The sequence below is a fragment of the Panulirus ornatus genome, chromosome 38 (assembly GCF_036320965.1).
Source record: "Panulirus ornatus isolate Po-2019 chromosome 38, ASM3632096v1, whole genome shotgun sequence".
Lineage (NCBI taxonomy): Eukaryota > Metazoa > Arthropoda > Malacostraca > Decapoda > Palinuridae > Panulirus > Panulirus ornatus.
The window spans coordinates 27,478,829-27,500,068 of NC_092261.1; the positions used below are offsets into that span (position 1 = coordinate 27,478,829).

Genomic DNA, 21,240 nt, shown 5'->3' on the forward strand with positions numbered 1-21,240 from the left:
AAACTAGCATATAAGCAAGCATGAACAGTATGTCACACATTACATCTTTTGGTTCTCCAGCTGGTGACCTGTTGCTAACTAAATAGCTGACACACCAACTACATAGTCTACAGACTAGCATGCTGGCAATAGAGTCGTTTCATTTTTTTAAACTGGTCTGACATTACAGGAATTTTATTCAAGAGACTACCTTAGATAATTTCTGGCTTAAAGTAAAGGCAGAATATAATTGACATAGCACTAAAGTCAAAAAATATTACATTTTTCTTCCACATATCATTGTAAGTAATCTGTCCTTACCACAGCAAGTATAAAGACAAAGGGGAAAACCATCTTCAACTTGCAACAGCTATTGAAGTCTCTTTTTCATATATGTTTCACAGAATTTATATGCTTATCAATAAAGTGCAACCACTGGCTGCTCATTGATTACAAAATCATCTCAATTTGCTAATAGGTCTTTTGTTTTCCACAAGAATAGTAAAGAAATCAACTCAAATCAAAACTATTGCATTTTCATATTGAATGGTCAAACTAATGCTAAAATGCATTTAGACTTATAGGGTATTGTATTTATCACTATGCGACTAGGATTTTTCAACATAGAGGTTTTGGAAGGTGCTGTTCTTAAGCATTCTATTCTGGTTTCAGAAATAACGATTTATCGTGCAATAAATTCTTTTCAAGTTTTGTGTGCTTAAAGTAAGCTAAGAACTGTAAAAAGGAAAGGAATGACTGTAGATGGCATCTAACTTAACCATAACTTAGACTGCAGCACCTGATGTTTAATCTAATTTAACCTATACCAAGCTAATTTATATTCTATCCTGATCTATCCCATCCCCTAACCTAAAGTAAGCTTCCTGGGAGGTACTCGTAAATGTCAAGAAATTGTGTTCTTAAGCATTTTATACTGGTTACAGAAACAATAATAATTTCTTTTGCAGTGAATTATTTTTGAGTTTTGAGTGCTTAAAGTAAACTAAGGTCTTTAAAAAGAAAAGGAATAAATGTAAATGCCATCTAATCTAACCATAACTTAGAATTCAACACTTAATATAAACATGTCTTAACCTAATTTAACCTTTACCAAGTCAGTTTATATCCTATATCCTATCCTGACCTATCCTTTGCGTAAACTAAAGTAATCCTCTTGTAACTTGAATCAAAACTAAGCTGACAGTCTTAACCCACTCTAAATCAACCCAACATTATGCTAACCTTAGTTTAAACTAGGTTAACTTAAACACACTTAACCAAGCTTAATGCCATCCTAGCATAAGAGCTAATTACATTACATGAACTTTGGTTTCTTCCTAGTTTAAATTAACTAAGCTTAATCAAATCCTATCCCTCCTACGTAACACACCTGAGCAACGTATCACATCCTTGGCTAGTAACCAAGCTTAACTATATCCTAGCAAAGCTGCTTACCACATCCTTGGCTAGTAACCAAGCTTTACCATATCCTAGCAAAGCTACGTACCACATATAAGTAACTTGCCGCACCCTTGCACTAGCCTAGTAGCAACCATATTACACTAACTTAACTATATCCTAGAAAAGCACTTACCACATCCTTGGCTAGTATGCAAGCTTTACCATATCCTTGCAAAGCTACGCACCACATATAAGCAACTTGCCACATCTTTGCACTAGCTTAGTTACAAACCATATTACACTAACTTTTGCTTATCCTAGTATGACTTAACCAATCTTAACCACATCTGAGCATAGCTACTTCCCATAACTGAGCATAGCTACTTCCCACATCTGAGTAATTTTCTACATTGTAGCATAGCAACAACTAACCTGAATGTATATTAAATGTAACTTATCCAAATTTAACTCAGTCAAACTTAAACCATAACATATCATAGTTAACATATAAATTAACCTCTAAACTAAATTATGTCCAACTTCGTTAAACCAAACTAAATTATAGTCTAAGTGTATTGTAGGTTAGAGTTGTTTATTGAAGTTGATATTCACGAAATTCGATACTTTGAGAAATGATGCAAAATGATGTGTCTGATGATCATCATCCACATATTGCAAAACGTTTACATTAATTTTCTTGCACCATTCCAAAAGTGGGTCTTTTCATGATGTATGTCACAAATGAGTAGATTTAAGCTAAAATGAATATCACATGCATGGTAAAAAATTGGCATCTGAAATGTATTTGAAACTGTTTTAACCATTTAGTACTTCTGCACAAAAGAAAAGTAATACACCCCGAAACAACATTAGCATAATTCCCACAAAGGCCAGTCAACACTCAAAACTTGATAATCACAGTTTGAAATGTTAATTACTCTGGTTGGCATGAAGTATATATCATATCACTTTTCTGACTTAGTGTGATTAAAATATAATGTAACCTAATATTACCAACATGCTGGATTCATAAAGAACCAGCCCATCCATTTTGTTAGCCTTATCAGTGGTTCCCAGTCTTTCTCAGTCCAGTGCCTGCTTTCAAGAAACATTTATGACTTTTAGAAATTCAAATAGATTTTATATTAGAAATATGTAAAAACCTGTATATCATTCCACCTGAAATGGGCACTTAACATTTAAACTGCAACCCCCACCGTGTTCTTTTACTATCACAGCAAAAGAATTGGGTGAAAAATGAGGTAAAGATCGAATGATATTACTGGAACAATAAAGATTGTGTATCAGCATTATGTATTATTTTAAATTTTGTAATCCACATGAAAAATCACATTCATTTTACTGAGAAGATACTGTGTATCAGCATTATTGAAGTGTTTATGCGAAATCTATGAAGCACATGAAAAAATCAAGATTATTTTATTTGAAAAAATAATTTAATCGGCATTATTCTTATGGTTGTGCAATATTTTTAAAACCTAAACAATCACAGTGATTTTGCTTAAACAAAAAAAAAAAATTGCTCATCAGTATTACTTTCCAGATTATGCAACATTTCTCTAATACACAGAAAATGAAAGTGATTTTATTTGAACAAATAAGAATATGGCTCAGTGTCATTTTATGGTTATGTGACATTTCTAAAATACATGAAAATTCAAAACAATACAGCATTAGAAACACCTATGACCACTGAGTTGTCAGTCTAATGTTGTCTCCATTGTATACACCATTATATTCATTCTTCCTCTGTTTTTCTTCCTCCAGTATTCCTCCACACTGTTTGCTCACGTCATAGGTGGTCTTCCACTCTCACCAACCCCTTTAATTGTACTATCATACGTTATCATATCACTCTTCTTGTGAACTCCCAGTCTTGCATTCTTTTCACACATCCAAACCACCTCAAAGTATTATGTTTCACTCCACAATTCACTCCCATTGTATTCCATACTACACCTCATTTCTCTTACACCCTTTCATTTCTTTCTTCGTCCCATTTAGTCACACCACATACTCTTTTCAGATGGCTCATTTCCACAGTTTGGAGTCTTGACCGCTGTGCATCATTCCACATCCATGTTTTGGCTACATATGTCAGAGATGGGAGGACTATGCTGTTCCTTAATTTTCTCTTCACTCTCATACTTACACCTCTACTCTTCATTATTCTATTAGGGGACCCAATGACTCATCTACCCTGTACTGTTCTCTTATTTATCTCTCCTTCCATATCACCACACTTACCCAAGACAGCTCTCAGATGCTTAAATTTCCTCACTTCCAATCTCTTTCCCCCATATCTACAGCACAATTTAGTACACTTTCTTCTTTCACTCTATATGGTTTTACAAAATTCATAGTTTTGCTGTTTCCTTTCAAACACCGTTACCTTACTTTTACTTGTATTTACCTTCAATCTTTGCTTACGTATGTCAAAATATGCACTTACAACCTTCTGCAACTCCTCTTCACTCTCCACAAACAACACAGTATCATCAGCAAACAGGCTTGCCACCATATCTAACTGCCACACTTCATTTCTGCACCCCTTTTCCCTAGTTTTGCTTTCATCTTTCTCATCACTCCATACATATATACATTAAAAAGACACAGTGATATCACACAGCCCTGCCTCACACCTACATGTATCTCCATCCACCCTTACACACATATTTGTTCTAAAGAATGCTTTTACCTTATCCAACAATTCCCCTACACTATATGTCCTTAACACATCCCACAAAGCATTCCACTCGACTGTCACACACCTCCTCATCCATAAAATTGCATACGTCTTACCTTTTGCTAAATACTTCTCCACGGTCATCTTTGTTACAAAGATCTGATCCACACATCCCCTATCCGTGCTAAAACCTCCTTGCTCTTCACTTATTCTGCATTCAGTCACTTCCATTGCTCTGTCAATTGATATTATTGCAAACACTTTTCCTATACCACTCTGAATTGGTAGAGGATGTGTGGATCAGGTGTTTGCTTTGAAGAATGTATGTGAGAAATACTTAGAAAAACAGATGGATTTGTATGTAGCATTTATTGATCTGGAGAAGGCATATGATAGAGTTGATAGAGATGCTCTTTGGAAAGTATATAGAGTATATGGTGTGGGAGGTAATTTGCTAGCAAGCAGTGAAAAGTTTTTATCGAGGATATAAGGCATCTGTACGAGTAGAGAGAGAGGAAAGTGATTGGCTTTTAGTGAATGTTGGTTTGCAACATGGGGAACATGATGGCTCCATAGTTGTTTAATTTGTTTATGGATGGGGTTGTTAGGGAGGTGAATGCAAAAGTTTTGGAGAGAGGGTCAAGTATGCAGTCTGTTGTGGACAAGAGGGCTTGGGAAGTGAGTCAGTTGTTGTTAGCTGATGATACAGCTCTGGTGGCTGATTTGGGTAAGAAACTGCAGAAGTTGGTGACTGAGTTTTAAAAAGTGTGTGAAAGAAGAAGCTGAGAGTAAATGTGAATAAGAGCAAGGTTATTAGGTTCAGTTGGGTTGAGGGACAAGTTAATTGGGAGAGGTAAGTTTGAATGGAGAAAAACTGGGGGAAGTGAAGTGATTTAGATATCTGGGAGTGGATTTAGCAGTGAATGGAGCCATGGAAGTGGAAGTGAATCACAGGGTGGGGGAGGGGGGGGAAAGGTTCTGGGAGCATTAAAGAATGTGTGGAAGGCAAAAATGTTATCTCGAAGAGCAAAAATGGGTATGGTTGAAGGAATAGTGGTTCCAACAATGTTATATGGTTGCGAGGCATGGGCTATAGATGGGATTGTGCGGAGGAGGGTGCATGTGTTGGAAATGAAATGTTTGAGGACAATATGTGGTGTGAGGTGGTTTGATCTAGTAAGTAATGAAAGGGTAAGAGAGATGTTTGGTAATAAAAAGAGTGTGGTTAAGAGAGCAGAAGAGGGTGTATTGAAATGGTTTAGTCACATGAAGAGAATGAGTGAGGAAAGATTGACAAAGAGGATATATGTGTCATAGGTGGAGGGAATGAGAAGTGGGAGACCAAATTGGAGGTGGAAGGATGGAGTGAATAAGATTTTGAACGATTGGGGCCTGAACATACAGGAGGGTGAAAGGCATGCAAGGAATAGGGTGAATTGGTATACTGGAGTTGACGTGCTGTCAATGGATTGAAGGAGGGCATGTGAAGCATCTGGGGTAAAGCATGGAAAGTTTTGTGGGGCCTGGTTGTGGAAAGGGAACTGTGGGGGGGAGGGGGTGCCATTTCATGTGTGACAGGGTGGCGATGGGAATAGATGAAAGAAGCATGTATGAATATGTACATGTGTATATATGTATATGTCTGTGTATGTATATGTTCAAATGTATATGTATATACATGTGTGTGTATGGGTCTTTTTTTATATACATGTGTATGTGGGTGGGTTAGGCTATTCTTTGTCTGTTTCCTTGTGCTACCTCGCTAACGCAGGAGACAGCGACAAATTATAATAAATAATAATGATAAATACTTTTGCTGGTATACTTAACACACTTATTCCCCTATAATTGATACTTACATCCTTAGCAACTTTTCCTTTGAATAAATGAACAATGATAGCTTTCACATAATCCTCAGGCACAATCATCTATTTCCATGCTAAGATGCATCCACTCTATCGCACTTTCTTCTCCATACTTCAGCATTTAAGCCATAATCCCATCCAGTCCAGGTGCATCTCTTACCTTCATATGTATATATATATATATATATATATATATATATATATATATATATATATATATATATATATATACATATATATATATACGCAGGAGACAGCGACAAAGCAAAAAAAAATATATATATATATATATATATATATATATATATATATATATATATATATATATTTTTTTTTGCTTTGTCGCTGTCTCCCGCGTTTGCGAGGTAGCGCAAGGAAACAGACGAAAGAAATGGCCCAACCCACCCCCATACACATGTATATACATACACGCCCACACACGCAAATATATGTACCTTCACAGCTTTCCATGGTTTACCCCAGACGCTTCACATGCCCTGATTCAATCCACTGACAGCAAGTCAACCCCGGTATACCACATCAATCTAATTCACTCTATTCCTTGCCCTCCTTTCACCCTCCTGCATGTTCAGGCCCCGATTACACAAAATCTTTTTCACTCCATCTTTCCACCTCCAATTTGGTCTCCCACTTCTTCTCGTTCCCTCCACCTCCAACACATATATCCTCTTGGTCAATCTTTCCTCACTCATTCTCTCCATGTGCCCAAACCATTTCAAAACACCCTCTTCTGCTCTCTCAACTACGCTCTTTTTATTTCCACACATCTCTCTTACCCTTACGTTACTTACTCGATCAAACCACCTCACACCACACATTGTCCTCAAACATCTCATTTCCAGCACATCCACCCTCCTGCGGACAACTCTATCCATAGCCCACGCCTCGCAACCATACAAAATTGTTGGAACCACTATTCCTTCAAACATACCCATTTTTGCTTTCCGAGATAATGTTCTCGACTTCCACACATTCTTCAAGGCTCCCAGGATTTTTGCCCCCTCCCCCACCCTATGATCCACTTCCGCTTCCATGGTTCCATCTGCTGCCAGATCCACTCCCAGATATCTAAAACACTTTACTTCCTCCAGTTTTTCTCCATTCAAACTTACCTCCCAATTGACTTGACCCTCAACCCTACTGTACCTAATAACCTTGCTCTTATTCACATTTACTCTTAACTTTCTTCTTTCACACACTTTACCAAACTCAGTCACCAGCTTCTGCAGTTTCTCACATGAATCAGCCACCAGCGCTGTATCATCAGCGAACAACAACTGACTCACTTCCCAAGCTCTCTCATCCACAACAGACTTCATACTTGCCCCTCTTTCCAAAACTCTTGCATTCACCTCCCTAACAACCCCATCCATAAACAAATTAAACAACCATGGAGACATCACACATATATATATATATATATATATATATATATATATATATATATATATATATATATATATAGGGAGAATAAAAAGATGTTCTGGAAGGAGGTAAATAAAGTGCGTAAGACAAGGGAGCAAATGGGAACTTCAGTGAAGGGCGCAAATGGGGAGGTGATAACAAGTAGTGGTGATGTGAGAAGGAGATGGAGTGAGTATTTTGAAGGTTTGTTGAATGTGTTTGATGATAGAGTGGCATACATAGGGTGTTTTGGTCGAGGTGGTGTGCAAAGTGAGAGGGTTAGGGAAAATGATTTGGTAAACAGAGAAGAGGTAGTGAAAGCTTTGCGGAAGATGAAAGCCAGCAAGGCAGCAGGTTTGGATGGTATTGCAGTGGAATTTATTAAAAAAGGGGATGACTGTATTGTTGACTGGTTGGTAAGGTTATTTAATGTATGTATGACTCATGGTGAGGTGCCTGAGGATTGGCGGAATGCCTGCATAGTGCCATTGTACAAAGGCAAAGGGGATAAGAGTGAGTGCTCAAATTACAGAGGTATAAGTTTGTTGAGTATTCCTGGTAAATTATATGGGAGGGTATTGATTGAGAGGGTGAAGGCATGGACAGAGCATCAGATTGGGGAAGAGCAGTGTGGTTTCAGAAGTGGTAGAGGATGTGTGGATCAGGTGTTTGCTTTCAAGAATGTATGTGAGAAATACTTAGAAAAGCAAATGGATTTGTATGTAGCATTTATGGATCTGGAGAAGGCATATGATAGAGTTGATAGAGATGCTCTGTGGAAGGTATTAAGAATATATGGTGTGGGAGGAAAGTTGTTAGAAGCAGTGAAAAGTTTTTATCGAGGATGTAAGGCATGTGTACGTGTAGGAAGAGAGGAAAGTGATTGGTTCTCAGTGAATGTAGGTTTGCGGCAGGGGTGTGTGATGTCTCCATGGTTGTTTAATTTGTTTATGGATGGGGTTGTTAGGGAGGTAAATGCAAGAGTTTTGGAAAGAGGGGCAAGTATGAAGTCTGTTGTGGATGAGAGAGCTTGGGAAGTGAGTCAGTTGTTGTTCGCTGATGATACAGCGCTGGTGGCTGATTCATGTGAGAAACTGCAGAAGCTGGTGACTGAGTTTGGTAAAGTGTGTGGAAGAAGAAAGTTAAGAGTAAATGTGAATAAGAGCAAGGTTATTAGGTACAGTAGGGTTGAGGGTCAAGTCAATTGGGAGGTGAGTTTGAATGGAGAAAAACTGGAGGAAGTGAAGTGTTTTAGATATCTGGGAGTGGATCTGGCAGCGGATGGAACCATGGAAGCGGAAGTGGATCATAGGGTGGTGGAGGGGGCGAAAATTCTGGGGGCCTTGAAGAATGTGTGGAAGTCGAGAACATTATCTCGGAAAGCAAAAATGGGTATGTTTGAAGGAATAGTGGTTCCAACAATGTTGTATGGTTGCGAGGCGTGGGCTATGGATAGAGTTGTGCGCAGGAGGATGGATGTGCTGGAAATGAGATGTGTGAGGACAATTTGTGGTGTGAGGTGGTTTGATCGAGTGAGTAACGTAAGGGTAAGAGAGATGTGTGGAAATGAAAAGAGCGTGGTTGAGAGAGCAGAAGAGGGTGTTTTGAAGTGGTTTGGGCACATGGAGAGAATGAGTGAGGAAAGATTGACCAAGAGGATATATGTGTCGGAGCTGGAGGGAACGAGGAGAAGAGGGAGACCAAATTGGAGGTGGAAAGATGGAGTGAAAAAGATTTTGTGTGATCGGGGCCTGGTTCAATCCATTGACAGCACGTCGACCCCGGTATACCACATTGTTCCAATTCACTCTATTCCTTGCACGCCTTTCATCCTCCTTCATGTTCAGGCCCCTATCACTCAAAATCGTTTTCACTCCATCTTTCCACCTCCAATTTGGTCTCCCACTTCTCCTCGTTTCCTCCACCTCTGACACACATATCCTCTTGGTCAATATTTCCTCACTCATTCTCTCCATGTGACCAAACCATTTCAAAACACCCTCTCCTGCTCTTTCAACCACTCTCTTTTTATTACCACACATCTCTCTTACCCTATTGTTACTTAATCGATCAAACCACCTCACACCACATATTGTCCTCAAACATCTCATTTCCAGCACATCCACCCTCCTGCACACAAAGGCCCTCAAAGGCCCAGTCCTCTGTTCTTAACGCTACCGCGCTAATGTGGGAAATGGCGAATATTATGTAACAAAAAAAATATATATATCCCTGGGGATGGGGGAAAAAGAATACTTCCCACGCATTCCTCACATGTCGTAGAAGACGACTAAAGGGGACAGGAACGGGGGGCTAGAAACCCTCCCCTCCTTGTATTTTAACTTTCTAAAAGGCGAAACAGAAGAAGGAGTCACGTGGGAAGTGCTCATCCTCCTCGAAGGCTCAGATTGGCATGTCTAAACGTGGATGGATGTAACCAAGATGAGAAAAAAGGAGAGATAGGTAGTATGTTTGAGGAAAGGAACCTGGATGTTCTGGCTCTGAGTGAAATAAAGCTCAAGGGTAAAGGGGAAGAGTGGTTTGGCAGTGTCTTGTTAGTAAAGTCAGGTGTTAGTGAGAGGACAAGAGTAAGGGAAGGAGTAGCACTACTCCTGAAACAGGAGTGGTGGGAGTATGTGATAGAGTGTAAGAAAGTAAACTGTAGATTGATATGGGTAAAACTGAAAGTGGATGGAGAGAGATGGGTGATTGTTGGTGCATATGCACCTGGGCATAAGAAGAAAGATCATGAGAGGCAAGTGTTTTGGGAGCAGCTGAATGAGTGTGTTAGTGGTTTTGATGCACAAGACCGGGTTATAGTGATGGGTGATTTGAATGCAAAGGTGAGTAATGTGGCAGTTGAGGGAATAATTGGTGTACATGGGGTGTTCATTGTTGTAAATGGAAATGGTGAGGAGCTTGTAGATTTATGTGCTAAAAAAGGACTGGTGATTGGGAGCACCTGGTTTAAAAAGAGAGACATACATAAGTATGCATATGTAAGTAGGAGAGATGGCCAGAGAGCGTTATTGGATTACGTGTCAATTGATAGGCATGCGATAGAGAGACTTTTAGATGTTAATGTGCTGAGAGGTGCAACTGGAGGGATGTCTCATCATTATCTTGTGGAGGTGAAGGTGAAGATTTGTATGGGTTTTCAGAAAAGAAGAGAGAGTGTTGGGGTGAAGAGAGTGGTGAGAGTAAGTGAGCTTGGGAAGGAGACTTGTGTGAGGAAGTACCAGGAGAGACTAAGTGCAGAATAAAAAAAGGTGAGAACGAAGGACGTAAGGGGAGTGGGGGAGGAATGGGATGTATTTAGGGAAGCAGTGATGGTTTGCGCAAAAGATGCTTGTTGCATGAGAAGCGTGTGAGGTGGGCAGATTAGAAAGTGTAGCGAGTGGTAGGGTGAAGAAGTAAGATTATTAGTGAAACAGTGGGATTTGGACGATTTTTGCTGGGAAATAGTGCAAATGAGTGGGAGATGTATAAAAGAAAGAGGCAGGAGGTCAAGAGAAAGGTGCAAGAGGTGGAAAAGTGGGCAAATGAGAGTTTGGGTGAGAGAGTATCATTAAATCTTAGGGAGAATAAAAAGATGTTTTGTAAGGAGGTAAATAAAGTGCATAAGACAAGAGAACAAATTGGAACTTCAGTAAAGGGGGCTAATGGGGAGGTGATAACAAGTAATGGTGATGTGAGGAGATGGAGTGAGTATTTTGAAGGTTTGTTGAATGTGTTTGATGGTATGTTTGAAGGAATAGTGGTTCCAACAATGTTGTATGGTTGCGAGGCATGGGCTATGGATAGAGTTGTGTGTAGGAGGGTGGATGTGCTGGAAATGAGATGTTTGAGGACAATATGTGGTGTGAGGTGGTTTGATCGAGTAAGTAATGTAAGGGTAAGAGAGATGTGTGGAAATAAAAAGAGCGTGGTTGAGAGAGCAGAAGAGGGTGTTTTGAAATGGTGTGGTCACATGGAGAGAATGAGTGAGGAAAAATTGACCAAGAGGATATATGTGTCGGAGGTGGAGGGAACGATGGGAAGTGGGAGACCAAATTGGAGGTGGAAAGATGGAGTGAAAAAGATTTTGAGTGATCGGGGCCTGAACATGCAGGAGGGTGAAAGGCGGGCAAGGAATAGAGTGAATTGGATCGATGTTTTATACCGGGATTGACGTGCTTTCGATGGATTGAATCAGGACATGTGAAGCATTTGGGGAAACCATGGAAAGTTCTGTGGGGCCTGGATGTGGAAAGGGAGCTGTGGTTTTGGGCATTATTACATGACAGCTAGAGACTGAGTGTGAACGAATGTGGCCTTTGTTGTCTTTTCCTAGTGCTACTTCGCACACATGAGGGGGGGAGGGGGATGTTATTCCATGTGTGGCGAGGTGGCGATGGGAATAAATAAAGGCAGACAGTATGAATTATGTACATGTGTATATATGTATATGTCTGCGTGTGTGTATATATATGTGTACATTGAGATGTATAGGTATGTATATTTGTGTGGGTGGACGAGTATGTATATACATGGTATGGGGGTGGGTTGGGCCATATATATATATATATATATATATATATATATATATATATATATATATATATATATATATACATATATACATATATATATAAAGTGTGTGAAAGAAGAAAGTTAAGAGTAAATGTGAATAAGAGCAAGGTTATTAGGTACAGTAGGATTGAGGGTCAAGTCATTTGGGAGGTAAGTTTGAATGAAGAAAAACTGGAGGAAGTAGAGTGTTTTAGATATCTGGGAGTGGATCTGGCAGTGGATGTAACCATGGAAGCGGAAGTGGATCATAGGGTGGGGGAGGGGGCGAAAATTCTGGGAGCCTTGAAGAATGTGTGGAAGTCGAGAACATTATCACGGAAAGCAAAAATGGGCATGTTTGAAGGAATAGTGGTTCCAACAATGTTGTATGGTTGCGAGGCGTGGGCCATGGATAGAGTTGTGCGCAGGAGGATGGATGTGCTGGAAATGAGATGTTTGAGGACAATGTGTGGTGTGAGGTGGTTTGATCGAGTAAGTAACATAAGGGTAAGAGAGATGTGTGGAAGTAAAAAGAGCGTGGTTGAGAGAGCGGAAGAGGGTGTTTTGAAATGGTTTGGGCACATGGAGAGAATGAGTTAGGAAAGATTGACCAAGAGGATATATGTGTTGGAGGTGGAGGGAACGAGGAGAAGTGGGAGAACAAATTGGAGGTGGAAAGATGGAGTGAAAAAGATTTTGTGTGATCGGGGCCTGAACATGCAGGAGGGTGAAAGGAGGGCAAGGAATAGAGTGAATTGGATCGATGTGGTATACCGGGGTTGACATGCTGTCAGTGGATTGAATCAGGGCATGTGAAGCATGTGGGGTAAACCATGGAAAGCTGTGTAGTTATATATATTTGCGTGTGTGGACGTATGTATATACATGTGTATGGGGGTGGGTTGGGCCATTTCTTTCGTCTGTTTCCTTGCGCTACCTCGCAAACGCGGGAGACAGCGACAAAGCAAAAAAAAAAATATATATATATATATATATATATATATATATATATATATATATATATATATATATAGAAGCAGTGAAAAGTTTTTATCGAGGATGTAAGGCATGTGTACGTGTAGGAAGAGAGGAAAGTGATTGGTTCTCAGTGAATGTAGGTTTGCGGCAGGGGTGTGTGATGTCTCCATGGTTGTTTAATTTGTTTATGGATGGGGTTGTAAGGGAGGTAAATGCAAGAGTCCTGGAAAGAGGGGCAATATGAAGTCTGTTGGGGATGAGAGAGCTTGGGAAGTGAGTCAGTTGTTGTTCGCTGATGATACAGCGCTGGTGGCTGATTCATGTGAGAAACTGCAGAAGCTGGTGACTGAGTTTGGTAAAGTGTGTGGAAGAAGAAAGTTGAGAGTAAATGTGAATAAGAGCAAGGTTATTAGGTACAGTAGGGGTGAGGGTCAAGTCAATTGGGAGGTGAGTTTGAATGGAGAAAAACTGGAGGAAGTGAAGTGTTTTAGATATCTGGGAGTGGATCTGTCAGCGGATGGAACCATGGAAGCGGAAGTGGATCAAAGGGTGGGGGAGGGGGCGAAAATTTTGGGAGCCTTGAAAAATGTGTGGAAGTCGAGAACATTATCTCGGAAAGCAAAAATGGGTATGTTTGAGGGAATAGTGGTTCCAACAATGTTGTATGGTTGCGAGGCGTGGGCTATGGATAGAGATGTGCGCAGGAGGATGGATGTGCTGGAAATGAGATGTTTGAGGACAATGTGTGGTGTGAGGTGGTTTGATCGAGTAAGTAACGTAAGGGTAAGAGAGATGTGTGGAAATAAAAAGAGCGTGGTTGAGAGAGCAGAAGAGGGTGTTTTGAAATGGTTTGGGCACATGGAGAGAATGAGTGAGGAGAGATTGACCAAGAGGATATATGTGTCGGAGGTGGAGGGAACGAGGAGAAGAGGGAGACCAAATTGGAGGTGGAAAGATGGAGTGAAAAAGATTTTGTGTGATCGGGGCCTGAACATGCAGGAGGGTGAAAGGAGGGCAAGAAATAGAGTGAATTGGAGTCATGTGGTATACAGGGGTTGACGTGCTGTCAGTGGATTGAAGCAAGGCATGTGAAGCGTCTGGGGTAAACCATGGAAAGCTGTGTAGGTATGTATATTTGCGTGTGTGGACGTGTGTATGTATATGTGTATGGGGGGGGGTTGGGCCATTTCTTTCGTCTGTTTCCTTGCGCTACCTCGCAAACGCGGGAGACAGCGACAAAGTATAAAAAAAAAAAAAAAAAAAAAAAAAAAAAAAAAATATATATATGTCAATCACATAATGACCTCCATTATGTGTGTGTATATGTTTGTGTATAGGGATATCCTGTTAAACACTCGAGATGCATCCCTGGAGAAAGAGCTTTAAATGAATTAGCTTTGAACAGGCTTACTATTATATATGTGATATGGACATACATTTTTGACAGCATTATTTCTTACCTATGATTCTCCCATTTTCATCTCTAAGTGTGATACTTTTTCTCAACACTATCACTGGCAAATGTATCTACAGACATTATGGGTATAGTTAATTCACAATGTTTTGCTTTAGATGATGAATGAAGGAAGTTAGATATTGAACATTAATGCATATATTCAAAGTAAAGAAGCACATGGAGCTTAGTACTGATTGGACTAGAGTATTCTAAATGTGTCATTCACCAATGGTCCAGTTAACATAAAGAAAAATGTGACCATTTCATTTGAATTGCAATTTGTCATAGAATTACAAAAAGAAGAAAAAATCTCGGTAGCAAATCAGTTCAATTAAACAAAAAAAAAAAAAAACAGAACTCTGTAGTGAATCAGCTTGTAACAGAAAGGATGGAGTGAAAAAGATATTTGGTGATCAAGATCTGAACATGCAGGGGGATTAAAGGCATGCAAGGAATAGAGTGAATTGGAACGATGTAGTGTACCGTGGTCAACATGCCGTCAATGGACTGAACCAGGGCTTGTGAAAAATCTGGGGTAAATCATGGAAAGATCTGTGGCCTTGATGTGGATAGGGAGCTGTGGTTTCAGTGTATCACACATGACAGCTAGAGACTGATTATGAGTGAATGTCTCCTTTTTTGTCTGTTTTCCTGGCACTATCTCGCTGATTCAGAGGGTGACGATGCTGTTCCCTTTGGGGCAAGGTGGCACCAGGAATGGATGAAGGCAAGCAAGTATGAATAAATACATGTGTATGTATGTATATGTATGTGTGTGTATATGCAAGTATATGTGCATGTATGTATGTATGTATGTATGTATGTATGTATATGAGTGGATGGGCCTTTCTTCATCTGTTTCATGGCAAGGCTCAGTAAAACTTAGTTGATGAAACAGTGTATATTCTCATCAAAGAACTTCTCACTTCAAAGAAGTCCATCCTTTTCCTGCTACTGAGTGTATTGTAGTCTTGATGTTAGATTACTATAAAAGGGGTCCTGGAGTTATATATATATATATATATATATATATATATATATATATATATATATATATATATTATCCCTGGGGATAGGGGAGAAAGAATACTTCCCACGTATTCCCTGCGTGTCGTAGAAGGCGACTAAAAGGGGAGGGACGGGGGGCTGGAAATTCTCCCCTCTCCTTTTTTTTTTTTAATTTTCCAACAGAAGGAACAGAGAAGGGGGCCAGGTGAGGATATTCCCTTAGAGGCCCAGTCCTCTGTTCTTAACACTACCTTGCTAATGCAGGAAATGGTGAATAGTTTGAAAGATATATATATATATATATATATATATATATATATATATATATATATATATATATATATATATATATATATATATATGTATATATATATATATATATATATTAATCATTTTAGGTTTTGCTATAAGGTATCATATATGAAAAACGATATCATGAGAATGAATATTTCCTCATCTTCAAATCCTATTACTTCAGAGCCTAGCATGCAAATTTTGGTCTACTAATGATAATTTATTCATTTTTGTGTCTTAATTCCTGTGTATATTTGATAAATAGCAGAATCTAACTTTTAATAGCTTTATATGTTTCAGTTTTAGTATTCTTGTTATCAAATTTGCACTTATAGGCAGTTGCATTTAGATATTTTTGATACTTTTGGTCCCTTCTTTGCCAGACTTTTCTGTTTTTGGCTTTTATCATGTATTTTAGTTTTGTCAGATATTTATCAGATTTAGTATGCTTCATTTTTGCATTTGAAATAATAATTCATACCTTGATTAGATGTTTTAACATACATACCAAACATTCAGTTTTAATGATTATCCCATCAAAAATATAATCATCTTTGCTCATGAATAGTTACTACTATTGCTGATATTGTATAAGTATTGGATCAGAGTCCTGCTTTTTGCCTTGGTCATAAGAGTTCCAACATATGTAATCCAGATTCATTTTGCCCAAATGACTTATTTTTCCTTTTGCAGTTTCTTTCATCTTCGGGCTGGTTTCTCTTTCTCTCTAATCAGGTTTTAAACTCTTTCCCCTTAATTAACAATGATTATTCTTCAGTATACTAGTAATCTATTTTCTCATTATTCTTCTCAGATTCTCTCTCTCTCTCTCTCTCTCTCTCTCTCTCTCTCTCTCTCTCTCTCTCTCTCTCTCATCACAATGCCAGTCTTCTTAGCCCCTTCTCTTTATACCAATCCATCCCTTATTCCTGTTTCTTACTACCTTTGTCAAGCCACTATAAATGATCTGGTGCAGTGCGAGTGGGTGATGAGTATCTGTGCTGGTGTGGTGCAGGAGGGCAGCTGTGGTTCGTGGACGAGTTGTGACACGAGCAGGCAGGGGCGTGGTGGGCTTTAGGGTGTCTACCAGTGAGAATTTGGAGGGATTCACACTCACAAGACGTGATGGATGGTTTGATATGATGGTCAATGGAGGTGGAGCAGTTACCCTGTCCTTTGGCAAGCCTCCCTTCAGCCACAAAACGGTGAGAACTTGTTTTTATTCATTGAGAAATATTTATTTTGTATTTGAAGTAGTTTTTGTATCATTGATTTTTTTGTAACCGAAGAGGTAGTAATTGCAAAGTGAGGACTTTCAGCCTCTAAATTTTTTTTTCACCTTTTGAATAGTTATCATTTATTGTTATCACATAAGTTTAGAAGGTTGATACGTGGTGATGTATTGAGGACCTAAGCTGAAATATTCTTCCCCTTATGATCTCTAGCAGATATAGATGAAATTGTGAAACCTTTACATACTTCCAAATTTCTGGTAATATCAACATGATCATAGAACCAGAAAAGCATTGATAGTTTAATCCTCTTAATGCATCCAGACAGATATTTATGCAAGCACCGAGCCTGGTTGATGACAGTGCATGATCATTTTTCCCCACAGTCGATCATTTTCCAGAAATGCCAATGAGAGCACCTTTGCATTAGTTTTCTAGGAAGGAAATTGAGCAGCATTTAGCGAGATATGGAGGTCCATGGAGATGTTTTTATATGATTTGAGAATGACAGTTTTTTCTATTGAGTAGTACAAATTCATGTACACTGGTACTTTCAGCATGCATAGAGATAGTGTTGCCCATGCCCACCTGACTTTGGCAATACTGTGTCTGACTGGTGTTGCAGGTAATTTTTTCTGACTATTAAAGTTTTGCTTTTAAAGAAAAATTTTAATGAATGACATTGTTTATAAAAAAAAAAGAAATATGTAAGATGAAACAAAAACTCGGTAATTAGTGTTCCAGTGGAGTAAAATAAACGATGAAACTTTCTCAGTGAAAACTTGATACCACAGGTCTTGCTGTCACCTTTTTGGTATATTGTTTTGCAACATCTACTAAGTTTTTACATGTTATTAACACAATGAAAATATTGGAATGAAACATACTTCTGAATTTGTTTTATTTTATTTATTTCTGTATGAATAACTTGGAAAAACAACTTGAATGAAACAACTTGAAAGATATGAATTTTGAGGGTTAGAAGAGATAGCATAGTAGGATATTAAAGGGCAAGGGAAAACTGAATCTTTCATTTTGTTATAGCCCCCAAAGACTATATGCTCTTAGGGATTATTTAAAGGAAGTAAGTTCTCTCATATTTAGAGCCTTCATCCCTCTCCCAGGCTATTGAGTCCTAAGATGATTTAAGAATGTCATATTATTTCATTTTCAGGCCACCCACTCATCAGCTGTAAAGTCCTAAGATAATTAAGGGAAGTCAGATTATCCAGTTTTCAGGATCCCCCCCCCCCCCCCCCCCTTAGGCTAGTGAGTGTCTGAGATAATTTATAGGAAAGTCAGGTCTTATTTTAGGAATATCTAAAGAAAAATCATCTTTTCTTCCTTTGCAGGCTCCCTGAACTATGAGTTTCTAGGGCATGAACCCCCATTAATTTGGTACTGTTGATAATTTATGAATCAACAGATTTTTTAATATACTTTTTCGCTGTCTCTGCGTTAGCGAGGTAGTGCAGGAAACAGACGAAAGAAATGGCCCAACCCACCCACATACACATGCATATACAGTGCGCGTCCACACACACACACACACACACACACACACACACACACACACCACACACACAAAACACACATATACATACCTATACATTTCAATGTATACATATATATACATACACAGACATATACATATATACACATGTACATAATTCATACTTGCTCCTTTATTCATCCCTGTCGCCACCTCACCACAAATGAAATGACCCCCCTCCTCCCACATGGCCACAAGGTAGCTTTAGGAAAAGACAACAAAGGCCACATTCGTTCACACAGTCACTAGTTTTCATGTATAATGCACCGAAACCACAGCTTCCTTTCCACATCCAGGCCCCACAAAACTTCCATGGTTTACACCAAATGCTCACATGCCTGGTTTCATTCCATTGACAGCATGTTGATCCTGGTATACCACATCGTTCCAATTCACTCTATTTCTTGCTACCTTTCACCCTCCTGCATGTTCAGGCCCTGATTGCTCAAAATCTTTTTTCACTCCATCCTTCCACCTCCAATTTGGTCTCCCACTTCTCGTTCACCATCCACCCCTGACACATATACCCTCTTTGTCAATCTTTCCTCACTCATTCTCTCCATGTGACCAAACCACTTCAATAACCCTCCTCTGCTCTCTCAACCACACTCTTTTTTATTACCACACATCTCTCTTACCCTTTCATTACTTACTGATAAACCACCTCACACTACATATGTCCTCAAACATCTCATTTCCAACACATCCATCTCCTCAGCACAACCCTATCTATAGGCCATGCCTCGCAACCATAAACATTATTGAACCACTATTCCTTCAAGCATACCCATTTTTGCTTTCCAAGATAATGTTCTCGCTTCCACACATTCTTCAATGCTCCCAGAACCCTTTGCTCCCTCCCCACCCTGTGACTCACTTCTGTTCCATGGTTTCATCTGCTGCCAAATCACTCCCAGATGTCTAAAACACTTCACTTCCTTCAGTTTTTCTCCATTTAAACTTACCTCCCAATTGACTTGTCCCTCAAACCCTACTGTACCTGATAACCTTGCTCTTATTCACATTTACTCTCAGCTTTCTTCTTTCACACACTTTACCAAACTCAGTCACTACTTCTGCAGTTTCTCCACCTGAATCGGCCACCAGCGCTGTATCATTAGTGAACAACAACTGACTCACTTCCCAAGCCTCTCTCATCCACAACAGACTGCATATTGCCCCTCTTTCCAAAACTCTTGTTCACCTCCCTAACAACCCCATCCATAAACAAATTAAACAACCATGGAGACATCCACAAATATAAATAAATATATATAAAAATATAATAAAATATTAAATATAAGGGGGAATAAAAGATGTTCTGGAAGGAGTAAATAAAGTGCTAGACAAGGGGGCAAAGGGGGAAATTCAGTGAAAAGGGGGCAAAAAGAGGGGGGATAACAAGTATGGTGATGTAAAGGGAATGGGGTGAGTAATTTGAAAAGGGTTTTTTGAATGTGTTGATGATAAGTGGCATACATAGGTGTTTTTTTCGAGGTGTGGCAAAGGGGAGGGTTTGGAAAATATTTGTAAACAAGAAGAGGTATAAAAACTTTCGGAAGATGAAAGCCAGCAAGGCAAACAGTTTTTGGTGTATTGCATGGAATTATTAAAAAGGGTACTGGGATTGTTGACTTTGGGTTTGGGAAGGGTTTTTTAATGTATTATGACTCTGGGAGTGCCTGAGATTTCGGAATGCCTCATAGTGCCTTTTTACAAAGGCAAAGGATAAAATGAGTGCTCCAATTACGAGGATAAGTTTTTTTTGAGTATTTCCGGGAATTTATGGAGGGTATTGATTGAGAGGGGGAAGATACAACATCAATTGGGAAGAGCATGGGGGTTTCAGAATTTGGAAGAAAGTTTTGGGTCAGTGTTTGCTTTAAGAATGTATGTGAGAAAAAAACTAGAAAAGCAAATGGATTTGTAGTTGCATTTATGGTCGAGAAGCTATATAGAGTTGATAAATGCTCTGGAAGGTAAAGAATATATGGGTGGAGGAAAGTTTTTTAGAACAGTGAAAAGTTTAATCGAGATGAAGCCATTGTACGTGTAGGAAAGAGGAAATGATTGGTTCTCAGGGGAATGTAGGTTGCGGCAGGTTGTGATTCCCCAAATGGTTGTTTAATTTGTTTATGGAGGGGGTTTTAGGGTAAATGCAAGAGTTTTGGAAGAGGGCAAGTATGAGCCCTTTTTGTGGATGAGAAGCTTGGGAAGTAGTCAGTTGTTGTCGCTGATATACAGCGCTGGGCTGATTCATGTGAAAACTGAAAGAAGCTGGTGACTGAGTTTGGTAAAGTGTTGGAAGAAGAAAGTTAAAGAAAATGTAAAATAAGAGCAAGGTTTTTTAGGTTACAGTATGGTGAGGTCAAGTCAATTGGGAGTGAGTTTTGAATGGAGAAAACTGAGGAAGGAAGGTTTTAGATACTGAGTGGATCGGGCAGCGGATGGAACCATGGAAGGGGAAGTGGTCATAGGGTGGGGGAGGGCGAAAATCGGGGGCCTTGAAAAGTTGGAAGTCAGAACATATCTCGGAAAAAGCAAAAATGGGTATGTTTGAAGAATAGTGGTTCCAACAATGTTGTATGTTGCGAGGCGTGGGCTATGGATAGAGTTGTGCGCAGGAGGATGGATGTGCTGGAAATGAGATGTTTGAGGACAATTTGTGGTGTAGGTGGTTTGATCGAGTGAGTAACGTAAGAGTAAGAGAGATGTGTGGAAATGAAAAGACGTGGTTGAGAGAGCAAGAGGGGTTTTGAAGTGGTTTGGGCACATGAGAGAATGAGTGAGGA

General features: G+C 39.3%; 1 protein-coding gene across 4 annotated transcripts in view; it reads left to right on the forward strand.

Moving 5' to 3' along the window:
• The window catches only part of LOC139760934 (teneurin-m-like), an 874,918-nt gene extending 857,927 nt beyond the window's left edge, over nucleotides 1-16,991 (forward strand). Inside the window, exon 18 of one of the 4 annotated variants that reach the window (XM_071684720.1) lies at nucleotides 16,680-16,962. In XM_071684720.1, coding sequence (XP_071540821.1) covers nucleotides 16,680-16,947 — 268 coding nt within the window. In that variant the 3' untranslated portion in view covers nucleotides 16,948-16,962. Of the gene's footprint in view, nucleotides 1-16,679 lie in introns of all 4 variants that reach the window. The other 3 variants (XM_071684710.1, XM_071684711.1, XM_071684712.1) reach the window with 3 other exon arrangements.
• The last annotated feature ends 4,249 nt before the right edge of the window (nucleotides 16,992-21,240 follow it).